The sequence below is a fragment of the Rhea pennata genome, chromosome 1 (genome assembly GCF_028389875.1).
Source record: "Rhea pennata isolate bPtePen1 chromosome 1, bPtePen1.pri, whole genome shotgun sequence".
Lineage (NCBI taxonomy): Eukaryota > Metazoa > Chordata > Aves > Rheiformes > Rheidae > Rhea > Rhea pennata.
Window position 1 is genome coordinate 104361868 of NC_084663.1, and position 19242 is coordinate 104381109.

Sequence of the window (19242 nt, forward strand, 5' to 3'; positions counted from 1 at the left end):
TTTATTTCAGCAAAACAGTAAGCTGGATATATTGATTAGTTACAATGATGGCTTTAAAAGATTTATATATAGATATATGAACATACATATTAAATTCCACTGAGATCGCATATATCCTGTGTGTCCTAATAAAAGGAAAATAAAATGTGAGAGATTTCAGTTTTACAAATTACACTAAATCCCATTAGAGGAGATGACCTAAATAAAATTTGTATGAAATATCAACTTTAGAAAGCAAATTTTAAATGGTTTAAGCTACTTCCTTTTAGATTAAAAGCATCTCTGAAATCAGAAAGATAGTCTTTTTCGTTGTCTCCAGATAGATGAAGAGGCCACATAGTTATACAATTTCAATTTTTCCCTAAGAAATAATAATTTCCTGTACATAACCAATTTTCAGCTTGTTGATTACTAAGCTTTAAGCAGATTTCAATTTCTGCCAAGGGGACTACTAAGATTTAGGGATCAAAAGGTGAGATAAATTTTAACCAGGACTAAAGCAAAGTTGTTACAATCAAAGAGAAAACATCTTTTGCTAATATTTAAAGCAAATACAGGAGATTTCTTCCCAGAAGTTAGGGTCTCGTGTTTAATAATAACCACCTATACAGACAGCCTTCCAGTCATAAGTATAGCACCCACCCCAGTGCTTACTAACTTCAAGTGAAAGATGGACAGCTCCTGAAAATATCAACAAATTTAATCTCAGTGACAGTTAATCCTTTAGAAAAACAAATTCAATTATTTGATTTCCTAAATAGATAATTTAAAGCTTTCCTCTAGACTTGTTTTTTGGGAGAGCTAACTCCTTAACTACCTCCGTAAAAAAAACATAGTGATATTATTCTATAAACTCTCAAAATCCTCATCAACAGAAATATTTAGGTAGACCACTCTGACAGCTGTGTTTTCTTGGATGTGTCTTCACAGCAAAATGAAGATGTGATTGTAATATATGCTAACTTAATGTAAGCCCATCTGGTTATGAGTAGCCGTAAAGATGAGGTAGTGTGCGTATTACCATTCAGAATACTAACTTAGAGTTTTTACAGAATTTGTAAATATGTCTATTTCAGCCCTCTTTTTTTTCATTTATTCCCCTGCTACTCCTCTCTCTCTTAAATAATTAACCTTAAAAACAAAACAAAACAAAAAAAAAAAACAAAAAAAAAAAAAAAAAAAACAAAAGAAAGAAAAGAAAAAATACCCATTACAGAGGAATTTTCTCTGGAACTCACTGCAATCAGACAAGTAGGGGATTGTCTAGATAGAAAGGAGCTTTGCAGTAGAGGTGTTTTGAGGAGAGGTAGAACATAAGTCAACGGTGTGTCTTTATGCGGCTGAAAGCTAAAAAATGACTGGCCTGCATTAATAACAGCATAGCCAGCAAGCCAAGGGAAGGGGTTATTCTGCTCTATTCACCACTTGTGTGGCTGCACCTAGAGTGCTCCATGCCCAGTTCTGGGTTCTCCAGTACAAAAGAAAGACACTGGAAAAATGGAGTAGGTTCAGCAGAGGGCCACCAAGGTGGTCAGTGTCTGGAGCACACAACATACAAGGACAGCCTAAAGACAGCTGGGCTTGTTCAATCTGAGCAAGAGAAGATTAAAAAGGGATCAAACTACTGTCTGCAAGTACATGGCCATAGAGAAGAAAAAGCTAGACTCTTCTTGGCAAAAGATGAGAGGCAACGGATAAAAGTTACACCAAGGTCAATTTCAATCATGCACGAGAAATGTACACATAATGAAAACACTTCACAATGAGGGCTTTCAACTACTGTTTTTCAAAACTGAACTGGACAAAGTCTTTAGCAACCTGATCTAACCTTGAACAGAGGTTGGACCAGATGATCTTTATGGGCCCCTTCCAACTTATAGTACTCCATGATTTTGTCAGAAAAATGTAGATTCAAAAATTGGGGGGCTGAATGATACTAGTTTGAGTTAAGTTAGTTAAGACAAGGAAAAAAAATAGAAACTAAACATCTAAACATCTATAATTTATTTTGCATTGTCAGCCACTCAGTGCATACCTGTAACAGTTCATATGCACAACATATACATATAGAAACATTCACCTTTTTAAAAGTTAATTTTCCTGCTTTTATAAGGCAAATATGATTTTAGATTACCTTTTAAATCAAGTTCTGCCACGAAATGGCTTTGTTCTCTAAAATGTTTCATTCTCCTTTTAGGTGTTTATCCAGAGAAAATGTTCAATGCCTCTCTGAATGCTCTGCGTACACTAAAAATGCATAAACTCACTTAAAATACCTTAATCTTTTATTACAAAATCAACTGATACTACCTTAGTTATTTCTGAGGCCCAATTTCGCTAGTAAGAAAAAAATAAGATCCATTTAAAAATATTTCTGAAACCTAAAAAAAAGGTTTTATATAATATTGAAGTAGCATGTAACAATCTTTACGGCAAGACCGGACTTTTTTGTATAAAAATTATGTATTTAGCTTCTCCCATATTTGTACTCTTCATAATTTCCTTTAAGAAATGTCGCCAAACTAGAGCAGTTGACCAGAGTGTTCAACTGCAGATAAATTTGTTAATATGGTGCCTATATAAGAGACAGAACATTAGAGTAAAAGGTACAGTATTCAGTACTTCACATTTAGAGTCTCTTATTAACATTCCTCTATCAAATAGTATTCTTTTTTTCCAGATAAGGATTCTTTTTTTGTTTAATAGCAATGGAGCTATAATTTTAGAATGGCTTTTTTCCCCTTTGGTGCAACTCTGAACTCAATGGATCATTTATATTCTTTTGCACCGTGTATAATATACTGTAACACAATTGGATTTACTGGTGCTAGACAGACGAACTCCTAACCTTTAATGTCAGCTGCATTAGCATATAATTTCATATCTATTTTCTCAGATTTATCATTTCACCTTTTCCAGTTCACAAGCTAATGTAACTTCTGCTGATGCCACTGCAAACTGGTTAGGTTATTTTATTTCTAACCTTTGTGAAAATGGCAATGTGCTCTTCAGAAGACCTAGAAAACTAACCTGAAATGAATGTGTTCAGTGCTCTCCCCTCATTTCTATTTTACTCTTTCACTGCTCTCGTTCACACATCTTTTTTTGTCTTCCCCCCCACACACACACTTTCTTTTAAAACATCTCTTTAGGAGATGTTGAGAACAACATGTTAGTTAAAGACCCAGATCACCAAATTGCCTACTTAGCTTCAATTACATGTCAGCTGAAAGAAAAGGTAGAGTTATTACACCAGAATGTAAGATAAAATCTTTTTTTTTCTTAAAAAGAAAAAATCTTTTGAGATGTGTTCTTTGTTGCTATGCATGCTACATCAGGGGGTCTCTTAAAGTAATAACAGTACTTACAGTTATTTTCAATCTTTGCATTTCTTTAACAAATTCATCCTGTCATCTATTCTGTATGACAGGATCTCTGGAATGCTGTACCATATGTGTTAGCTGTGCTGTTAAATTCTTCTTTTTAATTATGTTTGACAAGGTGCAACTTTTCTTTCAGTGATTTCCTCAGACTTCCCAATGGCTGGAAAGAATGGCTCTGTTTCCCTATCTCCTATCCTTTTTACAAAAGTTCAAACACATTTCAGATGATTTTAGCCTAAAATACCTGCACGTCTCCGTAACACTTTTCTGAATTAAGAGACAAAGTAAATATTTTTTTAAATTGTTTTCTAAATAATTACATAGAAAAGTTGGATTTCCAGTAATTTACTGGTATGCTCTTGTAGCAGAATGAATAGAGGTGACATGAACAAACACAAATACCTTACTTGTTTTATTCATATATGCTCTAATAGGCACCTCAGTTAGTTGTAGTAGGTGCGACTAAGCCTTCCCTTACAGGAAAGCTATCCCTATTCACTCCCCCAAAAGGATTTTCAACTATCCTGCGCTTTATGAGAATGTGGACTAGAAAAGTTAGTTTTAAATCCAGAACACGCACAGTGAAAAAGAGAACAGAAAAGAAATACCAAGCTTTTATATGCAACTGTTGCCTAATTCACTGCATCCGCAAAGCAAAGTCCTTGCTTTCAGCTCCCAGCAGATCCTCAGCATCCTTCCCTCAGCTGCAGGCTGCCTGTTCCCAGCTGAGACTTCCTCTGTTGCTACAACCCGATTCTTCCTCACCTGAGCAGGTTCAGTAGCTCCCCTATGGGAAGTGCAATCTCCCGTGTCTTCCAGATGGTTCTACCTCACCCAGTCACTCTACTTAGAGGAGCGTAACATAAAATTGGCACTTGATCAAATAAGACACATGTCATAGCGCGTGGGCAAAAAGGAAAAAAAAAGGAAAATATCTTGGGTGAGTGGTATGACTGTGACAATAGCAATTCCATAAAATGTTTCTCTATGAGGCATCACAGTTGAATTTAATACACTGGAAAAAGTTCAGAGCAATTCAAAATATGTTTTATAAGCTTGAATTAAAAAAAAATGATAGTTATATGGCCACTACAGCAATTTACAATGAATTCCTTCGGTATGTACTGTCTTTGACTCAGTAACATTTATCTATTAACCACAGTTTTTACAAAAATATATGAAAAATGTAATTCTAAATAAGGCATAGTTTTGACAATTGGACCGTATTATGTGGAAGTCCTTTTAAATACCTTTAACTTCTTTGTCGTTCTTGAACCATCTGATATCAGCTGCTGGTTTACTACCAGAGGTCTTGCATGTTAGCTGCATCCTCTCTCCCTCCATAACTGGTGAAGTAAATCCAGTAATTTGTGGTTTCTCAGGAACACCTAACAAGCAAACAAGTAAAATGTCTCCGACATTGCCAACTGATACAATAAATACATGACCAACTTAATTTCTTCATATGCTCCAAATTCTGGAAATAGAATAATTAGTTTCCTATCTTTTGTCAAAATTCAGTATCACTGAATCCTGTTTCCTATTATAAATGTAATTGTCAACCTGAACTGTCACAGATTCTAAAGAATTTAAGAGAACAGATACTATCTAATTTTCTTAAGCAAAAAAAATTATTTTGTACTTTAAGACTTTATCTTCTTTCTTATATTCTGTATATTCTACATTCAGGTCCAATCTTACTATTACTACATTTAAACTGGTCTGTACAGTAAGCAGGATGACAAAGTATATTATAAGTACAATTATGAAAATAAAACAAAGCTGATAACAAAGCAATTAACTAATCTAAGTTCAGAAGCAATGATCAAGCATGAATTGTGAAGATTCTAACACAAAAATCTGGGAGAAAAGGGAAGATGAAAAGAAATATAGGAGTTTCTTTATTTTCAGAAAACACGTAATGAAATAACCAGCAACTATCACATCATCCATTGACACCAGAGAATTCTTTAGCTTTTATAGTGTGTTTTGGAAGAGGTCTTAGGATCACAAAATACCATACGCACAATATTACATTTGGAAAGGCTTGTTTTTCAGTGAACCATGAAAGATTTTAAGTAAGAAATTCTGAATAGAATTGGGAATATCACTGTATGTATAAAACCATTTGACTTTGGAAAACATAAAAATAACTTATTTTAAGATGATTCTGATGACTGTAATTTTAAAAGCTCTGAGAATGTCATTAAGGTCAGAACTTGCATCTGAAATGCCTTGATGCATTCATATTTGTAGCTAGATAAAGGAATCAGTCAAAGTAATTGATCCTGTGCCCTATATTTCACAATTTGGTTTGTTTACATCTCTTTTCCAAAATGACAAATTATGTACATAAAACCCGAGCAGCAGTACCTATCACAGAGTACATTTCTGTAATAAATCTACTTCTCTCTTTCAGGATATAAAATAGCATCTACTACAATACCTTGACACTCAGATCTTCTAATCTGTATCACAGGAGCCAAAGAAAAGATCATTAGTGCATAAATAGTTTATGTGATTAGAAAGATATAATATGTTTCAAAGGAAAACATCCCATTCTCAGGTAGAGAGTGTTCCAAGATTTTAAAGTGTTACACTGAAATAGAAAATTAAAAATACAAAATGAAAGACAGAGGCTTCTTAAACCTTGTAGTTTGCTTTCTTGGAAGGAAAATCGTCCATGTTGGGAAAAGTTCATTTAAAAAGCAAAAACAAAGGTAAAACTAAATGGACTGTAAAGGATCAAGTTACTTCATTAACAAAAATTGGCTAATTTTTTTTTCTGTCATTTTAACACCTTTCTATGTGATTCTGCCATTTAAAGGGTTGAGTCTACTCATCTATTGTTTAGATCATGAGATGAATCTCTACAGAAACAAACAAACAAAAAATATAATCTAAGTCAGTTGTTATTCCAGAATATTCTGCTTTGAGTGGGTATGTTTTGTCCTTAACAGCAAACTTGCGAAGATTTTTGTAAAACAGTCTCACAGGGACAGAGAGACATATTTCATATCTTATGCACAAAACCAATTCCCTGTCTGGATTAAGGTTAATATTACTGGCACAGAGAATATCTTACATTAGTCCTATTAATTCAACTGTCTACCTGTCTATAACAAAGGAAAATGAAAGAAAGAGTCAAGTTCAGGGACAAAAAAGGAGACACAAATAAGAATCTATCTCTAAAATCCTATAACCTGTTAGGTACACAGGTGCGTTCCAATGAACTATAGCAATTTCAGCTGATTGGACTGCTGACGTTCATAGAATCATATAAAGCTTTGAGCAGAAACTTTTATTTCCTGGGCATCTCTACAAATCTATTGCTTTCTATGTGTATCTATAACCTTTGGGGAAAACAGCAGAGCATTTAGAGGATAAAGCATAAAAGCAGCAGCAAACCCAGTGAAAATATGCACTTTATAGATAGACGAAGAAAGCAGAATTAGCCAAGAAAATGCTCAGCTAAGGAAAAGCTATAAAGCTCTAAAGCCTTTTCGGATTTCATGCTTTCTAATTTTCTCCCCTTTGCCCTATATGGCACACAGTCAGGAGATGAACGTATGCACTTTCTTGCCCCTTCTGGCGCTTGGGAAGTAGCGGCTCTGTCCGTTTTAAGGAGCACTCGTACTGTAGCCTTTGTGTGCTCTGCAATTTGTTATCCTGCCACAGCACGAACAGTCAGAGGCGTGCTGCTCTTCAGCACAGCACTTGGGAAATAATAAACGACGGGGAAACAAGATTGGGTATTTACATGCATCTTCTGCTAAGCTTTAGAAAAGTTCATTCATATCATAATTTGCCAAAGCTTGCGAAGTCTAAACACTTGCTTCTTTAACATTGGTATGCTCAGTCATTTATACTCACCAAGAACGGTAAGAAAAGCCTTGGAAGTTTTGACAGGCATAGTAAATAAAGAGCAGGTGTACTGCCCTTCATCCGACAGAGACACATCACTGACGCTGATACTCAGCTCATGCCATGACGCTCGAACCAGCTCAATTCTGTTGTCCCTCAGAGCTGCAAAACAAAAATTTGCTTGCCGTAAGGTACAGAAGAACACGTCAGCAAACCTTGGTAAGCTACAGAATAGGCTCTATGCATGCTCTCAAATACAGAGATATGGATACAGTTATCTTTAGGCATACTGTTTTGCTGTCTTTGTGGAATAACTTTCCAGATTTTAGCACGTTTCAGAATAGTGACCTAAATGGTATTTGAAGTAACGGAGTACAGTGGCATTAGTGTTTTGATTATGATTAAAAATCTCATCTGATATCAGAAAATCCTTTGTAACAAACTTTTGTTTGAATAAAACCTTTGAGGGAGTAAGAGCAGGGAGCTTACTTAAATTCAAAATGTCACTTTAGCTAGTATTATAAAAATCGTAAATATTTTGAAACTTGTATTTAGCTTAATCAACATTTTCCATTTAAAAATAGCTGAAACATTCCCAAACATTCAATTTTTTGGAATTAAGCTGTTTCAGAAATCCACATGTATTAAGTCTTTCTGTAGCATAGAAATACTAGTCTCAGAAATAAGTAGGCACTGTAATTCTCCTAGGTGAACAATATAAAAGCCTCTTAACTCAGAAAGTTCTGCTATATACCTATAGATTCAAATCTTTCATCTGAAAGTATTTAAATCTTCATTGCAATGTTTTTTTACAGTAAGCCTTGGGAAGTCAAAGTAAAATGGGTCAATTACAATTACTAGGAGATCTATGTTTTGATTTGCAAGACGATCCAAGATGCACAGTTCCTAATGTTGTTCTTGCTCACCTCTTCCAAAAGGCTCCAAAGGCTCTTAAATTTCAGTTTCATCTAACATTTATATCTGTCCAGTGATAAAAATGAAGCTTTACAGTGGTTCTTGTGCTACTAAATCTAGATGTTTCTACATTATTGCAAGGCTATCTCAGTGCTGTCAGTATAGGAAGATTTGAACCAAAATTAGCAGCTACAACAAAGATTCAGCAAAAATGTCACTTGAATTGAGTGTCTAACGCTACTATTCAAGTTCCTTTAGAATGACTTCAAGCTTAATTCATTGGTTATTTCAAGGCAGGTCAGCTAAAGCTTGACTTATTTTTTTCCAGAGCCTGATAACTTAGAGGTGACAGCTTAAGCTGTCCTAGCTACATACTAGCATGCCGTAAGCTGCTTCAAGGCATATCAAAATGGTTGAGATTGTGGGTAATGCACAACTACCAAATACATCTGATATTCCTTCTAGCATCCTACCATAGCAAAAATAAACAATTATATAATACATTTCGCATGTGATTAATAATCAGTGATGGAACCTAATGTTCCAATAGGTGGAACATTAAAGTAAATAAGGGAACAAAACAGAGCCATAGACTGAAAAGCAACATACTATCAGTATGCTGATATAAGAACAAGGGAAAGTAAGCTCAAGAAAACAAGAAGTACATTGAAGCAAGCTACTACCAAAACCAGATTGAAAACACAGATGATATCTTGCAGCTTTACTGGGCAAAAATCTTCACAATAGAGAAGCTGTTGCTATCTTTGAGTAATTAGATGGAGACTTAGTATTTATTTCTCAGCATTTCAATTCTAGTCAGACATACACTGAGTAGATATAAGGCTGGTGGTTTATTTCCTATTACTGACCTCCAAAGAAAATTTTTTATTTTCAGAATGACCCAGTGCTTCCAAATGGTTTGATTACCACACCTAGATATATAATTTGGAGAACAGTATAGGAAATTAAAAAAAAAAAAAAAACAAAACCCACAAGCACCTCATAATCTGAAAGTGGTGGTTTCTGCCTCCACTGAACTAGAAATTATGTAAAATACAATGCAGTATATCATCTTACATAATATTGTATTTTTTTATAATTTTCAGTTGCCACTGCCTCGTGATTATTGGGTAAAGAGTGCTTCCAATAAAGATTTATGTAGCTGTTAAAATATTTTCCTACAGATGTGGCAATGTGCAGAATGTCATGCACGAAAAAGATCTCTAATATATTCTGCTAGAGCACAAACAGTCTACAGAGAATGCCAAGAGCAAAGCATTTCTATCCTACTAGTAAAGAAAAAGCTAGTGAAATATGAACCAACTGCATCACCTACATCCCTGCTGCTTCTTTCCCTTATTTCTTCCCCCCTACATCTTTTTTTTTTTTAACCTTTGTACAACATAAAAAGCCCCAGCTCAGTCAATTTTCTGAAAAATTCGTAAAAACAACCACTGATCAAGAGCTAAGATCTGACATACCAAGTTTCATCCTGGAGTGAATTTTTATTGAAAGCACAGGGAAAAAAAAAAGTTTTATAATGGAAATATCAACATAGAGCCTTCGCAAACATGCTGCAAATAGCACCCACATAATACTCTTTTGCAGGAAATCTGTTTGTCAGGAGAATTTTATAAGCACTAGGTCTAAATGCAATTAATAATCTGTGCCTTCGATTGCAAAGATAAACTTCTGTTAGCTTTCCTGTCTACAGAGATTTGAGAGCAACCCATTAAAGAAACTCTAGTGTTATTCTGCAGACATGACTAGCACTTGCATAGGCTCTTGGTAGGATTTCATTTTCAAGCTTTATTCCTATCCTACCAAAGTAATAAACACCACTATTTATATAACATATATATATATATATATATATATATTTGGAAAACCATAAATTCCTGCTATAAAACTGAGAGTTGTAACGGATGTCAGAACTGTTTTTTCCCCTCCCATTTTCTGTGCTAGTTTTTACCTTTTGCTAGTTGGATCACAGAGGGCTGCCTGTCTAGTCCTGGCTCCTGAACTCTGGTTCAGCAGGATCCCTGCAGAAGAGGGCGAGTGCTCCCTCTGAGAGCCAACGAGTAACCTGCAGTACTGGAGAAGCCAAGAGTGCATCTAGCGAGCTGGCAGTCTCCAAGCGGAGGGGCTGACAGGAGCAGGGTCTTGCGGGTGGCAGACCATAACCTGCTGGCCAGCCTGGCTGCTGGAATAAAGAAGCCTGCAGAGCCTGAACAGCAGCCAGCTACTGAAAGATATCAGTTGGAAAGAAAAAGCTTGATGGAGAGGACATATTCCTCAAGGAGCTGGTGGAAAGGAAAGTTTGTTGACAATCTTCTGCACTCAATTCATCTAAGCAGATCTGAGTTCTACATGTTTAAAGAGCAATCTTGCCTCATTTATTACTTTATATTTAAAGCATATGAGCTTCAAAAGCGTTTTGCAAGGTTTTTCTTTGTAGTGAGAGTTGTCCAAAACAGAGCATTTTTATAAGGTTAAAGCGTACTCAAGGTTCTATTGTAGCAGTATAAATAAAGTATCATAAAATAAAATACAAAATGCTCTCTCTCATTTAATTAACATCTGAAAGCAGAAAGTAGAGCATTTAGGGGGGCAATCTGCATGAATGTGGAGCTCGGTACACACTATGGAATAGGCTTCTGATGTACTGAAATGTCCATGCATTGTTCAATAGCTACTGCAGTGACTATTATTTAACAGGAAACACCAAACCTGCATTTCAAGTGTGTCTCAAAATAAAATATAGCTACTGTATTGTACTCAAGTGACAGCATTTATTCCTCAACCTTTTAAATAGGCTTTATCAATAGCTGTATTAGTACTCCACATGTAGTTTCCGAATATTATTTATTATTGATATTGTGGTAGTGATATTGTGGTAGCCTACACATGTACAAAAAAGACAGTTTTGCCCCTCAAGAGTCTACATGCTCTGTCTTGTCTTAACTTGTATCATGTCCTAGTCTCATTCCTATCTCTGCCAGCTCTTGTAGGATCCTCCTCTGGAAGCTCGCCCTCTTTCCTATGCCCCACTTTGCAGGAAGCCAACAGACCATTTAACCTCTTTAGGGCAATTTTTACCTACATTCCAGAATTCCAGAACCTTAACAGCTTGCACATCTGTGTTTTTACAGGCTACAGTGATATTAGAAAAATAAATGGTAAATAAGCAGAATTTGACACAGATATATTTAACTTCCATGAGATACTTCTATGTCAAGATAGTTAGAATCAATACCACCAACAGCCAGCTTGTCCTTGCTGGAATCTTAGATAGCAAGCATTTATAAAAAAATGTAAGATGCAATGGGAAATAGAATTGTATAGTAAGTTCAGTACCTCCTTAGTACATTAGTTTTTTGTAACTCCCAGACATATATGATGCAGCTAATTTGCAAAGATATTAAATAATTATGCATAAAATACTTCTTCCTAAACACACACACTTCATTTATTTTACCTGTCATTCCTTCTTTTTTATACAAAAAAGATTCTTTCAGAATGTTTTCTGAGACAGCAGAAGTTCCTTACAAGAAACTATGATAATCTGCATATCTTAGGTTATTATGAGTAAAAGATAGTGTAGTGCATTTCAGCTTCATTAATTAGAAATTATTAAGACTAGCAAATATTGCAATAAACTGGTCTCTTTGTCTCCAGTCATATAAAACTATATTTTACTTTTTGCACAAAATAGTATAATGATTGTATGTAGTGAAACTTTGTGATAGGAATTAGATCAAAGATAGAAAAGAAAATTGGAAATTTGTATTATCTTGGAAAAAACACATTTCATACTGTGAGGAAAAGACACCTGGACTTTTTAGATACAGTAGCCACAGAGCAGTATCTGTAATCTTATTTCTCTAAAGAGACAACATCTTAGCAGTAGTTGGAATCAAATATTTGCATAATGGGGGAAAAACAAACAACAAAAAGCCAAATCCTCCAGAGTAATTTGCAGATGTTTTGACAATACTAACTTGACATCTGCTACAATCCTGGGATTCACTCAACAAAATTTCTTCCTTATGTTGGAGCTGTTCTCTCTATCATGGGAATAATGTAACTATTAGTTGGAACTGGAAAGATTTCTGATCTTGTACAGGTCATGCTGAAGTCCCAGAAATTAAATACTACAAAACTGAAACAAACTCTCTTATTTCTATATTCCAACTTTCCAAATGCAGTAATATCATCAAATCTGAAATAGATTTCAAGGAATTTATACTTCGTTCCCAGACATACTTGGGAAGCCTTTTGCTACATTCCTAATGAAGTTCTTATTACCAAAAGGCTTACAGAGATGATCCACAGAACTTGCTGGTAGTTCTGCATCAATATCTGTTAGATAAGTTACAGATCACTACCACCATCACTATCAAATAATAATAATAATAATAATGATGATGATGATGATAATAATAATGAGCAGATGGAAATAAACATTCAAACTATTACTGTTGGATCAGTGCGTGAGTGGTATAACATGCCCAGCTTTCTCAGCCCTCATTCTTTCAAAACATTCCTCTTGAATTTCTTTAAAGAATTCATGTATTGATTTGACTGCTGCTGTATTAATAATCTGCCCATTTCTCAACTGATATGTACTTTTCTAGTGATTCTTTACCTATTGTGTAGGTAGTTGAATGATATCTGATCTCCTAGTATTTTAGAACTTCTGAATTATTTGTATGTGGAAAGAAAATCCCTTTTTTCCCCTTTCCATCTGTAGTCAAGCAATTTGATTATCCCCATACCAGGAGGGATACCAGGCAAGGATGGCACTGTGGGTATTTAGAAATAACATGTTTTCTATTCCCTTTTCTGCATGTGGTGAGGCCATTTTCCTCTCACATTGCAGATTAACTCCGATTGGTTTCTGTGAACTATCACTTTTGGTCTTATTACTAGCTGATCATGATTCCAACAGAGTCCAAAGGTCAAAAAGAGTGATGATCTCTTAATTAGCCTAGAGTCTTGACAGATTTCAGTACTGGGACAGAAACTTGAAATTGAGTCTATTTTCAAAGCTAATGCTAATGCGTAGAGAAAAGCACTATGTAACACATTGGAAGTTCCTACATAACCTATCAGACTGTCCAACGTTTGCAGCAGTTAGAGTCCTTTTAAAGGTGACATTATTTCTAAGTAAAGTGAGAGGAAACAGCAAAAACTGGAGATCACAATACTGTGGACAGGTCTTTGGCTGATTGGCTATGGAACAGTGTTCTGGCTAATTTGCAGACAAATGACAATTTTCCTCATTAAGAAAGTGATTAGTAACAAAGCTGAGTTAAAAGGACACCTCAAGCAGCATCTTTTAAAGTTTTGTGTTGCTCAGATGCTACCGGTACTTCAACATCACTGAATTTTTCAATTCATTCATGTAATCACTGAATAAATTCAGGATACCACTGAATTTCACAGAAGGTGCTAAGTATACAGTTTCTGAATGGAAGAACAACAGCTCATAGCAATCTTGGGAGATTAGTTTTACAGTCATTCTAGGGCATTTCTATTTCTCTCTGAACCCTGCTAAAGTACTTGGTAATCAACAGGAAGGAACAACAGGTTCAATAGAAATACACCTCTCCTACTTCTAATCAGACGTTGGTCACCTTCCAGAGCAAGCAGCAACGACTCTTCTTCGTGCTCCGGCTTGCAATCTAACTAAGAAAAGACTAGATTGTTTGCAGTTGAGAAATGCTGCTGTGAATTGTTTTTGATTACCTTATTTAGAGAACAATGTTCAGCAGCAGGCTGCCTTCTCCTTTTTATAGTTTTTGGTTTTGTTGTGTGTTGGATAACGTATATGTCAAGGAGCATAGCAAACTCCTTTCATTAGAAGAGGTGTTGACAGTTCTGCTAACAGAAGTGTCTCGCCTGTGCCTGCTTACTTCCCTGAAAAGGCCAAAGAACTGGGGACCCAGAACCTGTCAGCACGACCTCATCTGTTATGTACCAGCATAGGCTGTATTTAAAGAACAGTTTTACTCTCAGATGCTTATGAGAGAAATCCAAACAGTAAGGTAATTCCTCAGTGAAACAATTCTTAATTTCCTCTGATCTCGATGGAATGAGAACAGCTTAAGGTCTTGAAATCTTGAAAACATCTGCAAAGTATTGTTTTGCCAACTGTTGCCAAATGCCAGTAAAGAGCCAGGATGATTATATTTTAAACATTCATTAACGCAACAAGCTCAGTAAAACTTTCTTGTGTGCCAGATTTTCTGCACCGAGCGACACTGTCTCTCAAAACCTTCTTTCTGTATTTTCCTCAGTTTCCCCCTTTTTAGGGGCACTCAAGGAACAACATGCAAAAAAAAAGAGATGAGGAGCTTGCCTCCTAGGGTGGTTATATTCTATACCGGCTATTTTTGATATTAAAGAGACATTATGCTTATGTTCTGCCTGTCTTTCAGTGCATGAGTTCAACATGTGTTGTCTTAGGAGGTCTGAGGACTGCCCCGCTTTTAAATCAGAAACTTACGTTTCAGGCCCTTTCAAAATACATAGGTTTTGAATTATGAAGATGTTTATTGTTTTATCATATTGCAATAATGTTTAACTGTGCCTCCAAAAATAAAATAAAAATCACGCTAGTCAGGATGAAACATTGTCATGCAAGGTCTGCTCATCTGGTTCCTTCTGCAACAGGGAATTACAAGATTTTCTATTATACTAATGCAACTGGACATGAGCCAGAGCACAGTAGCCCTGAAAATCTTTAAAAATCATGCTTTGCAAACATGCAGCTGGAGAAATTAAAATTGCAGAATGCTCTGGCAAGGTTAGCAATGGTCAGAATTAAAATAAATGAGATTCAACAGATAAATGTAATGGGTAGAGATGATGATCTTACATACCAAGTTGGAGACTGATATTTTGAAAGTAATAGTGCAGTAAGGAAGCCTGGAGGATTATAGAGGAAATCATTTACCTGTATGTTCAAATGCTGCACTACTACAAAAAGGTGAATCAGATTCTGGGTTCTACTTATACTAGCAATTACTGTAAAAGGAAAAAAAATGATACAGTATTCCAAAACTACATACATCAAACTGTGTTACATATTGTAAATATACAGATAGACAGGAGCAGGCTCTCAGTCAGGGAGGCAATTTCTGAAAGTCTATTGATAGAATGCTTACCACATAAATAATACTACAAAAGTGAAAATAATATAACGGAGACCTATGGTAACAGTCCACATCTATCTAAGATAATCATAATAGAAGTTATAAAAATAATTTCTTTTCTATAATTTTGCAGGATAATAGGGAAACACAAAATAGTATATTTCTGGCTAAATAACTAATTTTAGGTGAGAAGTATTAGATAATGACAAACTGCAATTGAAGTACAAAGGGTAAATAAATACTAATCCTCTTGCAAACTAAAACAAAGATAAACAGATTTCCAAGTTTGTTTTTCTGTGAAGACCAGATCAGGCAATTTCTCATCACGCTCCTAATGTTGATATTAGTCATTAGGTCAACAATGCTTAAATGATTGCTGACCAAGGGAGAGTTAAGCTTGTTTAAGTATTGAAAACTATCTAGCCAAACAGCACAGAGCTCTACCAAGACAGACTACATATTTTAAAGAACATCAGTTACAGTATACTCACATTTTCTGCCCTTTTACAGTCACTGACGGTGACCCTCATGCACTGGCTCTAGTCAGCTTTGGGTGCAAGGAATCCTAAAGGGTAGGGAACACAGAACAACTCTGCCAAATTTTACACATTTAGCACAGCTTGAAAATCCAATTTCTCCTCAAGTTTGGCCATATATCTATTTTCTGTATGTATCTGCAGCAGCTCGTGTCTTTAGGAGGCTGCAGAATTGAATCATACCTGAATTCTCCAGCACTGTAGATGCTGAAATTACAGTTTTGCTCATCCACTGACTGATATGCAAACTTAATAATCCTATCATACCGAAAACAAGTTTTTAGTCATATGAGAAAGCAATATTCAAGAGTCATATTTACGGTACTGCTTCAAACTTCTTGAAAAGACAAAGTCAAATTTCTAAAGAACAGTACAGTCCTGCTCAAATACATTCACTCACTAGAATTTGGAGAGAATTTCTCGCTCCCTAATGAGAGTGAATACTCCCTAACTGTAAGAACAACTATAAGGTGCCCCAATATCATTCTGGACTTCTTGCTTTGATCATTCATGTAGATACATAAATTAATATCGACCTTCCTAAAGCAGATGGCTGCATTGGCTAGACATGCAGTACGAATATTCATTCTTCCTACATCTATATTAAGAAGCCAGGCTCCCAAAACTCCTGCTGCAGTCAGTGGAGCGAGATAGCTTCCTCCAGAGGCCAATTAAGAACAGGTCACTGCCTTGAAAATGTTACAAATCTTGAACAAAAACAAACACACAAATCAATGATTGATGATTGCATTTGGAATCAAGCTACTAAATGATTCCAACATCAATGTGGAGTCGAATACTAACATCTATGTCAATACTGAACACACTAGTGCTGTTAGTGACTATTCACAGATCTCACTACTGAGGGACCAAAGTATCAGGAGAGATCTGACTACAATTCCAGCAAGGATTTGCAGAAAGCTCTTTGGTGGTTTTAATACAGTTTTATGACAGTGCCCTTTGAAGTTTTATGATGTCTCTCATAAAGCCCAGCAGCAGGCAAACTCCCTATGAAACATATGTACACAGGTTCTTCATCTTTTGCAGGGATTTGTCTTAGTTTTCCAGAGGTTGGTATACTGTGAAGGAAACATTAGTGTGAAATAATGGTGATGGAAATAGATGATTACAGATCTGGAGCATCTCTCATAAAAGGAGAGGCTGAGAGAGTTGAGATTGTTTAGTCTGGAAAAGAGAAGGCTTGGGGGAATGTCACCCACATGTATAAATACCTGATGGAAGGGAGTAAAGAAGACTTAGCCAGACTATTTCCAGTGAAACAGTAAGAGCTAATCAGCACAAACTGAAATACAAGAAATTCAACTTAAACTTAAAAAAACAAAAAACACCTTTTTTTTACCATGAGTATGGTCAAACACTGAAACAAGTTGCCCAAGAAGTTGACCAAGAGGTTGTGGACTGTCCATCAATATGGATAATCAAAACTGACCGGACATGGCCATGAGCAGCCTGCTCTAGCTGACTCTGCTCTGAGCAGGATCTGAAGGTTGGACTAGGTCTCAGGAGGTCCCTTCCCACCTAAATGACTCTGTGATTCTATGAACTTTCAAATGCTAATTTGGGGGTCTTTGGTTTTTAGAGTGGCCAACCAGAATCTTAATCCAACTTCAAAAGAAAAATCTGACAGTACAACTTTCTACACCTCTAATCTTCTGAGCAACCTGCTCTAAGTAGACATACTTGGAGAAGAAGATTGGACTAGGTGACCTCCAGAGGCCTTTTCCAATGTGACTGGTTCTCTAATCTTGTTATTCTAGATCTTTTTTGTACAGAACTTGCGTATCACAAAATTCAGCAATGTGCCCAATCAGAAAAGCAAGGGAGGGAGGTGGAAAGGAAGGAAAAGAGGGATTTATTACGAATAAATGCATTATATAACAAATAGCAGATACTAACTAGACTAGAGAGATGTTGGGAACCATGCTACCAATAGTGAAAAATAACTGACACATACAGATCAGATATGTATGTGACTATACCAGAAGAAAATTGTTCATGCTTAGCATATCTAGATGAAAAACAGCTGAACGCATCCTTGTTTTCTAATTTAAAAATCTATTACAGACTTTTTCTTAAGAATTGTGAAAACATTCTTTCAGTTGTTTCCACCATTCACAACATACTAGAAGGTAAAGGATTGAAGACAATTAAGAAAGTAGATATATCAATACCACTTACAGCTACAGAGCTACCGGATGCTACTTGTTCTTCATATTTCTAATAAATAAACAATAATATTGCCTCTTTTACTAGACTTTTCTTACCTTGTTTAGTTTCAAGGCTCACTAAGAAGCCTCAATACCTATCCTGTCTTCAATTTATTATTTTTGAGAGATAGATTTGTGTATTATGATTGCGATATGAATGGAAGCATTGAATATTTACAAACAAATGCAAGGAGCTGTTCCAGCTCTAACTGCTTTTCTGCTTTTTGTGGCTGCTTTAATGGATGGTAAATCATTTAAATGCTGCAGATGCATTATTCAAATAGTTCAAGAACAACTGTTGAAGAACAATTTCTGTATTTACAGTGTACTACTGAATTGCACATAATGGATCAAGAGTGACTTTCAATTTCTGCCTTACAAGCAGGTTGTGACATGGCACAAGCAAAGGAGGCATGTGGCCTTCAGGGCAGTGAATGTAACTGTACAGTTACATAGGCTTGTCAACAATGTGTCCATCAAAGGACATTAATTGCACATTTGGAGGATAGTATGTTTATAGCATCAGATTTAATAAAGAGTGTTGCAGTAACAATCTGGATAAATGAATGCTTTTGGTCTTTAACTTAGAAACTCAGTTTTTAATTCTACATTGTCCTTGATTCCTACTTCTTTCTCTTTCTCTTGACTGCAGAACTGATTGACTGAACTTCTTTTCTTTAGCATTCAACTGCTTTGTTCTCCTTCCCAGGCAAAAATTTAAAAGACCTAAGGTTTAAAAAGTATTTAGAAAAATAAACCTGTTCCTTATACATGTGAACCTCCTTTTCTACTGTATTCAGTTTCTGGAATGCGCAATTGTTATTGAAAAAATCCAGAAATGAAATCCTCTTCTGCTAGCACACAATGGTATTTTAGCACTATCACCTTCAATAAAAGCAGAGTTTTCTTCTGTTTTCCCTGTTTTTTTGTTTGTTTGTTTGTTTGCAAACTCTGCTGGCCAAGTTTCATGCACTCCTCAGTCCCTTCTTCTTCCTTAATCCGGGTGTGAAATTCTTGAACCTACTAAACTAAATTTTACCTTTCATTTATTTTCCCAGTAGCAGCCTGTCGTATACTCAAGATATTGTCTTCTTCCAGTAGTCAATATCTTTCCTGCCACAGTGATCCCGTCCTTTCCAAATTCTTTATTTCTCCC

At 35.7% G+C, this 19242-nt stretch overlaps 1 protein-coding gene across 2 annotated transcripts in view; it reads right to left on the bottom strand.

Moving 5' to 3' along the window:
- CADM2 (cell adhesion molecule 2) overlaps positions 1 to 19242 on the bottom strand; it is a 664728-nt gene that overhangs the window by 120939 nt on the left and 524547 nt on the right. For both annotated transcript variants that reach the window (XM_062572942.1, XM_062572932.1), the window contains exons 3-4: positions 7257 to 7409; positions 4634 to 4771 (exon numbers count right to left, since the gene is read on the bottom strand). In XM_062572942.1, coding sequence (XP_062428926.1) covers positions 4634 to 4771; positions 7257 to 7409 — 291 coding nt within the window. The remainder of the gene's footprint in view (positions 1 to 4633; positions 4772 to 7256; positions 7410 to 19242) is intronic.